The sequence below is a fragment of the Hemiscyllium ocellatum genome, chromosome 5 (genome assembly GCF_020745735.1).
Source record: "Hemiscyllium ocellatum isolate sHemOce1 chromosome 5, sHemOce1.pat.X.cur, whole genome shotgun sequence".
Lineage (NCBI taxonomy): Eukaryota > Metazoa > Chordata > Chondrichthyes > Orectolobiformes > Hemiscylliidae > Hemiscyllium > Hemiscyllium ocellatum.
This window is the reverse complement of record NC_083405.1, coordinates 24648879-24661473: the sequence shown is the minus strand read 5'-3', so window position 1 is coordinate 24661473 and position 12595 is coordinate 24648879. Positions and strand designations below refer to the sequence as shown.

General features: G+C 44.0%; 1 protein-coding gene and 1 non-coding gene across 2 annotated transcripts in view; one reads left to right on the top strand and one right to left on the bottom strand.

Moving 5' to 3' along the window:
- Positions 1 to 11287, bottom strand: part of kdsr (3-ketodihydrosphingosine reductase) — a 46340-nt gene extending 35053 nt beyond the window's left edge. Inside the window, exons 1-2 of the mRNA XM_060824584.1 lie at positions 10939 to 11287; positions 358 to 447 (exon numbers count right to left, since the gene is read on the bottom strand). Coding sequence (XP_060680567.1) covers positions 358 to 447; positions 10939 to 11115 — 267 coding nt within the window. The 5' untranslated portion in view covers positions 11116 to 11287. The remainder of the gene's footprint in view (positions 1 to 357; positions 448 to 10938) is intronic.
- On the top strand, positions 4750 to 4822 carry trnaf-gaa (transfer RNA phenylalanine (anticodon GAA)). The gene has a single exon. It is a non-coding gene; the product is annotated as a tRNA-Phe (tRNA).
- Positions 11288 to 12595: the final 1308 nt, after the last annotated feature.

Sequence of the window (12595 nt, the reverse complement as noted above, 5' to 3'; positions counted from 1 at the left end):
CTGGATTGTGTATGCAGCTGTAACATTGAAATATTTTTCAATATTGAAAATGTCAAGGTGGGGATTCTTGTTGTGCAGTGGTAGTTCCCTAGCTCTGGTCGAGAAGGCCTGTGTTCAAGTCCCACCTTTCCAATGGTATGTTAAAGCATCTAAACAGGTTGAGTAAAAATGTGTAGAGATTCTTATGTCGTAACTATGTACCAAACAGAACACAAAAAGTCAAGTCAAACAAAATTCTTCATTCTCAATCTTTCAGACAGCTTGATTTAAGGCACAAATTAATTCAATCTCAATACAAGAGATTCACAAAATGAAAGTACATTAGTCATGCTTCAATTAACTGATTCAATCACATACCTCATCCCGAGCCACCAAAGTTATAAATGCACCTTGCTTGAAGCACTCAATTGCAATACATTTCCCAATACCACTTGATCCCCCTGTCACCTGCATGGTTAAAATAAAAATCACAATAATTAGAAACAGCATTTCTCAAGGTTCTGATTCAAGATACATTCTATATACAAGTCATTTCACTTTTTTGTTGCCAACATATTTATTATTCTGCAGACATGCAGCAAATTGGACCAAATTTACCACCAAGAAACTGAAATTTCACATTGCAGAATATTAAAATGGGAAGGGGGTCTAAAATGTTGTAACACATGTTGGAATCTATTCAATGTGCGTGCACAAATTGTTCAGTTTTCTTCTTTCCTGTCAATCCTTCTTCTTTAGGTTTACATGGACATCTTTGCTTGTGTTTACAACACTTGCAGAATAGTAAGAGTATAAATTACTGAAGTGAATGATGATTTGTCCAACAAACATTAAGCAATGCATCTGTTTACCATTGTAACGGAACTAATTGACATGAGTCATAATCATAGAAAGACCTTTTGGCCCAACTTGTTCATGCTGACCAGGTTTCCTGCATTTGGTCCATAATCATTCAACCTTTTCTAACCATGCACCTGTCCAAACGCCTTTTAAATGTTTAATTGTACATGCCTCTACCACTTCCTCTGGCAGGTCATTCCATATATGCACTACCCTGTGTGAAAAGTTTGCCCCTCAGGTCTCTTAAATCTTTCCCCTCTCACCTTATAGCTATGCCCTCTAGATATGGATTTTCCTACTGGAGGAAAAGATCTTGGCAATTCACCTTACTCACAGCATAGAAAAAGCCTCTTCTGTCCATCATATCCACACTGGTCAAAAACAATCAACTAACTCTTGTAAGCACACTTTTCCAGCACTTGACTCAGACTCGCTTGCCTTGGCAAGTGCACGTCTAAATACTTTTTAAAGCAATGAGGGTTTCTGCCTCTATTACATCTACAGGCAGTGAATTCCAGATCCCCACAACCCTCTGGGTGAAAAAGGTGTTTTCTTCATCTCTAAATTTCTGCCTCTTACCTTAAATTTGTTTCCTGGTCACTGATCTCTCCATTACAGGAAATGTTTCTTCCTGTCTACTCTATCTATCCATGCCCCTCTTAACTTCATGCAGCTCAAATCATATCCGGTCTAAGGAAAACACCAGTCTGTCCAATTATAAATTCTCCAGCTCAGGCAGCCTTTTGGTACATCTCCACTGTACCTTCTCCAGTGCTATCATATCTCTCCCACAATGTGGATTCTAGAATGGCACATAATACTGCAACTGTGGCCTAACCAATTTTTAATAATTCCAGCATAACATTCCTGCTTTTAAACTCTATGCCTCAGCTAAAAGTAAATATCCCATACACCTTCTTAACCACATTATCCACCTGCCCTAATACCCTGAAAGACTGACATACAGGCACACTAAGATCACAAACTATAGAATCGTAGGGAAATAGACCCTTCGGTCCAACTCTTCCATGCCTTGGAAATGATTTGGACTGGTGTCCTAAATTAATCTCGTCCCATTTGCCAGTATTTGGCCCATAACCTTCTAAACCCTTCCTATCCATATTCCCATCCATATGCCTTTTAAATGTTGCAACTGTACCAGCCTCCACCACTTCCTCTGGCAGTTCTTTCCAAATACGCACCACCCTTTGTGAAAATGTTGCCCCTTAGGTCCCTTTTAAATCTTTTTCCTCTCACCCTAAACCTATGCCCTCTAGGTTTGGACTCACCTACCATGTTGAAAAGGCCTTGGCTATTCACCCTATCCATGCCCCTCATTATTTAATAAATCTCTATTAGGTCACCCTTCAGCCTCTGACGTTCCAGGGAAAACAGCCTCAGCCTTCCCAGCCCCTCTATAGCTCAAGCCCTCAAACACTGGCAACATCCTTGTAAATCTTTTCTGAACCCTTTCAAGTTTTCTAACATCCTTCCCATAGCAGGGAGTCCTCAACTGCAGGTTCCAACAATGGCCTAAGCAGTGTCCTATAGAGCAACAGCATGGTCTCTCAACTCCTTTACTCTGAACAATAAAGGGAGGCATACAATAGTGCGGAAGGCATTTGGTATCTACCTGCAACTCCATTTTCAAGGAGCTATGAACCTGCATTCCAAGGTGTCTTTGTTCAGCAACACTCCCCAGGACCTTGCCATTGAGTGTATGTATCCTGCCCTGATCTACCTTTCCAAAATGCAGCATCTCATTTATCTGGATTCAACTCCATCTGCCACTCCTCGGTGCATCTGTCCATCTGATCAAGATCCCATTGTACTCTGAACTAACTTTCTTCGTTGTCCACTACAGCAAATATTTTGGTGTCATCTGCAAACTTACTAACTATACCTCCTATGATCACATTCAAATTGTTTATAAAAATGACAAACAGCAGCAGACTCAATATTGACACCTGCCTTCCTGCTTTTGCTACCAAAAGGTGGGTAATCTTACATGCATCCCTGTTATAATGTATCTGCCATGCATTTGTTCACTCATCCAATTTGTCCAAATCTCACAAACATTCTGCTGCTTACATCCACCCTGTTTTGTGTTGTCGGCAAATGAGATATTTTACGTTTAGTTCTCTCTTGGAGGTACTATGATTGAAAGTACAGCTTTCTACTTTGGAAAGGAGGAGAAAGAAAGAGTATAGCAATCAAAACCCATGCAAGGTGCAAGATGGGAGAAGTGACTGAAAGATACTTTACCTAACAAAATATGGTGAGGCTGTAGAAGTAAATGAGGACAAGAACAGTGTGTGTCCAAAGTAGACCCAGGCCAGAGAGATGTGGATTAGGTAAAATACGCAAAGATTGGAAATCCAAGAAGAAAGTGTTTCAAAAAGTTTTTTTTAAAAACAGGAAGAAAGCTTCTACCAGTTGATCATGTCTTTCTGCAGTGTCCTAAAATAGTTACTGTGTGCATATAAACAGATACATTGAATGACATGACATCTTGCTAGCTGCTTTTCTACAATTTTAGTTATGAGGAAATGTTGCGCAGGGAAGTTCTCTGATAGTGTTGTTTCTGTGCTGCATGACTCTTTAGTCTAACCAGTCCATGCCGAACATAATCCCAATCTAAACTAGTCCCACCTACTGCTCCAGGCCCCTATCCGTCCAAACCTTTCCTATTCATGTACTTATCCAAAAGTTTTTTTAAACATTGCAAGTGTATCCAAATCGACCATTTTCTGAGAAAGTTCATCCCACACGAACCATGTAAAAAAAATTTACACTGGATGTCTTTTGTTTAAATCTCTCACCCCTCACCTTAAAAATATGCCCTCTAGTCTTGAAATCCCCATCCTATGGAAAAGGCGACTATCATTAACGCTACTGATACCCCCCCATTACCTTATAAACTTCTACAAGGCATCCGCTCAAACTCCTATGCTCAGTCTATAACTCAAACCTTCAAAATCCTGGTAAATCTCTTCGGAATCCTCTCTACCTTAATAATATCCTTTCCATAATTGGGGAACCAGAACTGGACACAGTATTCCAGAAGAGGCCTCAGTGTCCTGTGCAACCTCAAGATGACTCCCAACTGCTATACTCAAAAGATCGGAGCTACAAAGGGAAGTGTGCCAATGCCTTTTTAACCAGCCTTTGCATATGTGGCACAAACTTGAACAAATTATGTACCTGAACTCCTAGGTCCCTCTGTGCTTCAACACTACCCAAGGTCCTACCATTAATTGCATTTTGGTACAACAAACAAGGGTAGGGGTAATACAATACTCGCGAAATAATTTAAATTTTAAGTCTCAGTTGAATATTTTACTTAAAAATCACTACAATGTTACATAACATGGAAGATAATAGAGCATATTGAATAAACAAAGGGCAGATGCGAACAATGTGTGCTTGGCATTTCAGAGAGGAGGTAAAGATCATGGTGTCCTTGAGGTGGATGGAGGAGCTAAATGTCAAAGGTGGAGACATCAATGGTTAGGAAGGACAGTAAACCATTATTGCAGTTGACTCAGGTGGATTCATGCCACTACAAACTCAATTTGAGGAAATTTAACACATACATTGTAAGTAACATGAAAGGTACACGTGGAGTTAGCTGGCAATTGCATGCTTATGAAAAGAAGACATTATGAGTTTGGAGGACTGCTGAAAAAAGACACGCTGTTGAAGCTTCAAAGTTTTAATATTGTGACAGCAGTTTTGAAACAGGCAAGAAAATGTCCATACTATTGGCAAGATTAGGCTCTAGAAAGGGCAAGGGCAACAGTAAGGAAATTATAACATAGGTCCACAATCCTTTCTCTGAAATGCGAAGCTTTGTTCATGTAAGTTTTTTCCTGTACAACAAGGCTGTTTGGTGTGCGGACAATTACAGCCGAAATAGCTCAGTTGGGAGAGCGTTAGATTGAAGATCTAAACGTCCCTGATTCAATCCCAGGTTGCGGCAGACACAGCGTTGCTTGCGTCCTTTGTTTAGCTGTGATGGAGGCGAGTTAATCTGAAGCTCTGCACCCCATCTTGTTGACGCAAGGGTGGTTTGGATTGCACCTCACCATCCTTATGCATTGTGCCCCTGCAGTGATAGGTGCGTCATTCCATGCCTTTATGGGCGGCACGGTGGCACAGTGGTTAGCACTGCTGCCTCACAGTGCCAGTGACCCAGGTTCAATTCCCGCCTCAGGCAACTGTCTGTATTGAGTTTGCACATTCTCCCATGTCTGCGTGGGTTTCCTCCGGGTGCTCCAGTTTCCTCCCACAGTCCAAAAAAAAATGTGCAGGTTAGGTGAATTGGCCACGCTAAATTTCCTGCAATGTTAGGTGAAGGGTAAACGTAGGGGAGTGGGCCTGGGTGAGCTGCTCTTCTGAGGGTCGGTGTGGACTTGTTGGGCCGAAGGGCCTGTTTCCACACCAAGTAATCTAATCTAATTTCACACCAACTCGACCCCATGTCACTCAAATGCTATGTGGCAGCAATGACCCAGCACTAAGAGGCATTAATTGTGTCTTAGCGCTCGCACTAGTCACACAGGGATCTGTTCAGTAAGTTTTTTTTATTTCACTGTGAAAATGTAACTTATTTCCGAAATTTCCATAATTCGGAAAAACAATTGGCCCCAAGGATTTCTGTAAAGTATTGTGTATCTGTAACTGTATCTTGTTATAATAATACCTTATTCAAAATTACCCTAAAGGTTGAATTTCAATGCATCAAAACATTTCTACAAAGGCTGAGTAATTATGGTAAAAACATGTGAACAGTAACAACAATATTACAAAAATGGATAAACAAATTCAGCAGGTTGAGAGAAATGTTTTTAAAAAGTGGAATATAAAAGGGTAAAACTGAATGAAAATAATAAAATTAAAAATCACCACTTCTACATTTCAAGGTACAGAAAGTACTTTATTGAGAACCTGAATCATACAAGGAGTAGGACTACAGCAGTGTTTCCACCCTGCATTTTACAGGGTCAAATTTAATGAACTGAAGAGTTGCTTTGATTGGTCTGGTTGCAATGGGGGCAACCAATTCTGAAATTCAGTAGATTATAAAAGGGATTTTCCAAGCTTAATACAAATATTAAGCTTTTATATTTGTAGAATTTCAAGTTTTGAGATATGAAGGGCAGTGGTTCAATTAATCTGTGCGACTTGCACAGATGCCACCCAGGCACAGCACGCGAACAAAGAACAGATGCAACCCAGCAATATAGATCAACAACAGTTCACAGACAGAATCTGAAATAATTGAAAGATTTGTTGATAAACACCCAATTATCTTTTACTTAAAGCATGGCTATCCTACTGCTAGAGTATCACACCCAGGATTTAAGGCCTCCACCTCAGTCAGGGAGCAACTGCCAAAAGGGACATGTGATCATGTCTGCTCAAGTCTATTTGCATAGCATCGAATTAGAGTTAACTGGGTACTCTTCAGACAGTGGGCTAATTTCATCGAGCAAATGAATTAAGTTCACACAGTAAAGGCAGCTGGAGATGGTTTTGGGGTGTAAAAAGGAAATAATTGAAGTTTCTAAAAAAGTGAAGGGCAGGATCAAGGGGACAAATATTGATGAAACTGTTCCAAAGACAAATTTGAGATAGTGCAGATTTTTACTGGAGGACAAAAACAAACAGGAAAATCTAACTGCTGAGCTCAAAAAGCACCAAATCCGACACATCTGGCAGTTAACAGCTACATATAGAGGAACCTCGATTATCCAGCATTCGATTAAGTTTGGGTTATCCGAACATGATTGCAGGATTCAGATGTTTGTCTATGTTGATGAAGGGCTTATGCCCGAAACGTCGAATTTCCTGTTCCTTGGATGCTGCCTGACCTGCTGCGCTTTTCCAGCAACACATTTTCAGATCTGATCTCCAGCATCTGCAGACCTCACTTTCTCCTCTATGTTATCTAGCAGTCAATTCCCCAGCATTCGATTAACCGAATGAAATACTCCCCGCCATGTCCTTCGGATAACCGAGGTTCCTCTGTAACACAGTTTAGTGTAGGGCACCCACAAGAAGTTAATAGGGAATGAAAATTCAGTACTTGCTGTTCGAGATGTGGACAATTACTAAACTGGTCAGGAACCAGATAATGAATAGGAGCAGAGGCATCTCTATCAATTGTCCAATAAGATTTGGGAGGCAATGCTTTCCTTCCCCAAGGAGCAGAACAAGATTGCCCATAAGAAATAGAAACAGGAGTTGGCCATTCGACCCCTTGAGCCCGCTCGACCATTCAGGAGGAACATGGCTGTTCAGACATTCCTCATGCCCACTTTCCTGTCCTTTTCACCTAACTCTCGATTCCCCAACTGATCACCTAGTCACAGACCTGAAATGTTAACTGTTTCTGTTTCCATTAACCCACTGCCTGACCCGCTGAATGTTTCAAGAATTTTGTTTTTATTTTAGAATGCTTAAAATAACTAAAAACAAGAAATAGTTGGAAATAAATCCATAGTTTTAACATCAAACACGATTTTGAAAAAAATAACCTCGTGACAAGTGGGGAATTATGAATTATGGAGAATTTATGGGAGGTACAGAAAGGACAGATCACAAGAGACAGAAAAGGGCAAGTTTGAAAATTGCCACTGAATTGATGCTGCTATTCTGTAGGCCAAGAAAAGACTAAAGTTAAGTTCAAATAGAGAGAAAGAAGATGGTAATTCATGATCTGAAAGAGGGGGCTCATGCAAAGGAGGGAGGAATGAAAATGGTAATTACCAAGGACAGATCAAAATCCACCCGGGTGAGGAGTACCACACTGCATTCATGTTGTTCAGCCAAGAGAATCTGGAAGGTATATGGAGGTGGAAAGCCGTGATTTCAAGAAACTTAGACGGTGAAAAAGGTAGGGGAATGAAAAGGTCATCCAATTATGTTCAGCATTTAAAGCATTTTCTACTGGATAAAGCTGTGACCAGAAAAGTGTGTTTGTAAGCAGTTTACATTTCACATGTCCAGACACACAGACACTTCCTAGAAGAGTGAAATTGTCAGAACATGGGTAAGCTCACGAGTGAAATCAGACAAACCATGAACAGTGAAGGGAACAATGGCAAATGGGTTTCAGATTTGGGCCCCAACTAATAATGAACATGGTTAGCCAGTCAAATTGCTGTATGACAGCAACACAAGAGTGACGGACAAGTCTAAACCAATGCTTGGATCAAAACATCATTCACAAGATGACAATTTTAAAACCATCAGATTGCTTTAATTTCAAAATGATCGGGGAATTAGTTATATTTTACTGTGAAGTGTTATTGATGCTCTACTCCACGAAATACATTATTTCAATATCATTAGGGCATTGATTACAGAATTTACATTTGACCAAGTTATTCCATTGCATTTCTTGAAACAATGTATTAAAGTTTCAAGACCTTGAAACCTGAAATAGCTATTAGATGTACCTGCCATGAGTGTGACATCACAAAATCTATAACATTTGTGATGTATAAACAGTAATTTTTGCAAGATGAAAACTCTCTCAAAGTATTATCCTGTCATTTTGAATTTGAACGTAACTCAGGAGATAGGATACTCTTTTGGGGTAGGAAATAAAAATTAATCTAACATGCTTTGTTACTAAAACAATCAAGTATAGCTTGACAGACATTTTACTTTAAATCAAAGGCTCTGAACTTTGCTAAAAACTTCTGTACTGACACGAGAAATTGATAAATTAAACTGCAAAGAACTCAGTGTAGAAATGTCAGTCATAGAGATGTACAGTACGGAAACAGACCCTTCGGTCCAACTTGTCCATGCCGACCAGATATACCAACCCAATCTAGTCCCTCCTGCCAGCACCTGGCCCATATAGCTCCAAACCCTTCCTATTCATATATCCATCCAAATGCCTCTTAAATGTTGCAATTGTACCAGCCTCCACCACTTCCTCTGGCAGCTCATTCCATACACGTAGCACTCTCTGTGTGAAAAAGTTGCCCGTTGCGTCTCTTTTGTATCTTTCCCCTCACCCTAAACCTATGCCCTCTTGTTCTGGACACACCCATCCCAGGGAAGAGACCTTGTCTATTTATCCTATCCATGCCCCTCATGATTCTATAAACCTCTAAGGTCACCCCTCAGCCTCTGACACTCCAAGGAAAGCAGCCCCAGCCTATTTAACTTCTCCCTATAGCTCAAATCCTCCAACCCTGGCAACATCCTTGTTAATCATTTCTGAACCCTTTCAAGTTTCAGAACATCCTTCCATTATGAAGGAGACCAGAATTGCACACAATATTCCAACAGTGGGATCCAACTAATCTCCTGTACAGCCACAACATGACCTCCCAACTCCTGTACTCAATACTCTGACCAACAAAAGAAAGCATGCTAAATGCCTTTTTCACTATCCTATCTACCTGCGACTCCACTTTCAAGGAGCTATGAACCTGCACTCCAAGATCTCTGTTCAACAACACTTGCTAGGACCTTACCATTAAGGTGTATAAATCCTGCTAAGATTTGCTTTCCTAAAATGCAGCACCTCACATTTATCTAAAACTCCATCTGCCACTTCTCAGCCCATTGGCCCATCAGGTCAAGATCATGTTGTAATTTGGAGGTAACCTTCTTCACTGCTCACTACCCCTCCAATTTTGGGGTCATCTGCAAACTTACTAACTGTACCTCTTATGCTCACATCCAAATCATTTATATAAATGACAAAAAGTAGTGGGCCGAGCACCAATTCTTGCAGCACTCCACTGGTCACAGGCCTCCAGTCTGAAAAACAACACAGTACCACCACTTCTACTTTTGAGCCAGTTCTGTATCCAAATGGCTAGTTATCCCTGTATTCCATAAAATCTAACCTTGCTAACCAGTGTCCCATCTCAGCAAGGGCCCAGTAATTACCTCCCTAGCTTCCCACAGAGTTCTAGGGTACACCTAATCAGGTCCTGGGGATTGATCCACTTTTACGTGTTTCAAGACATCCAGCACTTCCTCCTCTGGGAAGAAGAAATATATCAAAACAACAAGACACTTCAGGGTCCAACAAGGTGTGATAAACCTGACAGGAGCAAACTATCCATCCCAGTCCAAAACCAGCTCCTCCACATCATGGCTTCCATGTAAACAAATACAAAGCATAGCTTTTGTTATTTTTAATATGCAGAGGGCGAAACAAAGCAGGAAAATATCAAGAGGTCCTATCACCCTCACACAAATTGTGTGAGTAATAAGGTAGTCTGACTGGTTTATGAAGTGGAAGTGACATCAATAGCAAGAGTCCAATTCCCACACCATGAAAGTCCTTCCGTCTCAACATCACCACTTGCCTGAGGCGTAGTGACTTTCAGGTTAAACACACCGGTTGTCATCTGTCTTGATGAGAGAGGAACCCTATGGTCCTCTAGGATTATGACAACTTTACCTTTACCTAGACCTATAATGACAGGAAGTTAATTGATGCGAGAAGTCAGCAAGAGATGCATGAAGCAGAAGGGGAAAAATACAGCACTTCATATTTCTAAAAAATAAATAAACAAACACCAATCTGCTTATTAACAATACATAAAATTAATCAGTGAGGTGACAATAATGGTGCAAAGGGTGAGCAGAGAAGTAATAACTTGAGGCAGCTTTGTTAAGACATGGAACATATTTGTAAACTGCACCTGAAGCACGTGTTATTATTGAGCCTCTACAGCTCTGGTCCAGAGTGTGTCAGGGATACACATGCAGCAAGGCTTGGGATGGAGTTTGCTGCCCATTCCCTCACTCCCCTGCAACCCATTAGGCTCTGTAACCTTTCCTCCTCCTCCTCCCCCTCCCCAAATCACCCGCTTCAAGAACTCGCTGCCACCGCCGCCGCTGCTGCTGCCCGTCCACCCCACCCTCCCATAGACACAGGTACATTCAACACCCCCACCCCACCAGGCCTCTCCAACCTGACGGGGGTGGGGGGAGGGTGCAGCGACCTTCTCCACGCCGGCTCCCTTCCTAGTGTCCACCCGGCCGAGCGGACCGTTGCCCCGGGAGGGGGGGGGGGGGGGGAGATAGGGATTTTTTAAATCCCACCTCACTCACCACAACGTGCGATCCGTTGAGTTTGAGGGGCTTGGGGCTGATGAGCGGCGACACCATGTACAGGAGCAGCACGAAGGCCACGATGAAGGCCCCGACCACCAGCAGCATGACGAGCAGCAGCGGCCTCCAGCCTGAGAACTCGCTCCACAGGGTGACACCCTCCTCCAGAAAAAACATTTAAACCGCTCGGCGAGCGCTCCCGCTGATGCAGGCACGGGGAGGGGGGATGGGGGGAGGAGGAGCTGCTGCGGTTTTAATGGAGAAGCCCGCCAGCCGGAATAACAAACAACATGAAAGCTCACGGCAAGGCGCGGGCGCTGTCGGCGCGCGAGGGGGGCGGAGCCGGAGCCGGACCCGACCCGCGGGTGGGAGGGAGGGACACGATGGGGAGGGGCGGGGTTAACAGCGGCCCCGAATTGGAGGATGGGCGGAGCTAGCCGTATCCCTGTGATGGAGATGGGGGAAGGCGGAGCTAACCGTGTCCCTGTAATGGAGATGGGGGGGAAGGGCGGTGCTAGCCGTGTCCCTGTGATGGAGATGGGGGAAGGGCGGTGCTAACCGTGGCCCTGTGATGGAGATGGGGGAAGGGCGGTGCTAACCGTGTCCCTGTGATGGAGATGGGGGAAGGGCGGTGCTAGCCGTGTCCCTGTGATGGAGATGGGGGAAGGGCGGTGCTAGCCGTGTCCCTGTGATGGAGATGGGGGAAGGGCAGTGCTAATCGTGGCCCTGTGATGGAGATGGGGGATGGGCGGGCTAGCCGTGTCCCTGTGATGGAGATGGGGGAAGGGCGGTGCTAACCGTGTCCCTGTGATGGAGATGGTGGAAGGGCGGTGCTAGCCGTGTCCCTGTGATGGAGATGGTGGAAGGGCGGTGCTAGCCGTGTCCCTGTGATGGAGATGGGGGAAGGCGGTGCTAACCGTGTCCCTGTGATGGAGATGGGGGGGGAAGGGCGGTGCTAACCGTGTCCCTGTGATGGAGATGGGGGAAGGGCGGTGCTAGCCGTGTCCCTGTGATGGAGATGGGGGAAGGCGGTGCTAACCGTGTCCCTGTGATGGAGATGGGGGAAGGGCGGTGCTAACCGTGTCCCTGTGATGGAGATGGGGGAAGGGCGGTGCTAACCGTGTCCCTGTGATGGAGATGGTGGAAGGGCGGTGCTAACCGTGTCCCTGTGATGGAGATGGGGGAAGGGCGGTGCTAACCGTGTCCCTGTGATGGAGATGGGGGAAGGGCGGTGCTAGCCGTGTCCCTGTGATGGAGATGGTGGAAGGGCGGTGCTAATCGTGGCCCTGTGATGGAGATGGGGGATGGGCGGGCTAGCCGTGACCCTCTTGATAGGGATGGGCGGGGCTAGCAGTGCCCCAGTCATGGGGATGGGCGGGGCTAGCGGTGGCCCTGTGATGTAGACGGGAGATGGGCGGCGCGGCAGGGAATGGGGACATGAAGTGGAATGGAGCGAGGCTGAGCCCAGTTTTCAGGAGAGGAGGGGAGGGGGAACGCACATGCGCAGTTGTCCCCTGTCTGGAAAAGGCTGGAGGTCAGTTCACATTTTACGTTAAAATCAGGAGATGAGTTAATCTTGTGTCACAAACTTAAAAACAGCTGTACGGGCTTATTTTTAGTGAAACAAATGATCGAATTACGTTTAAGCAAGCGCAAA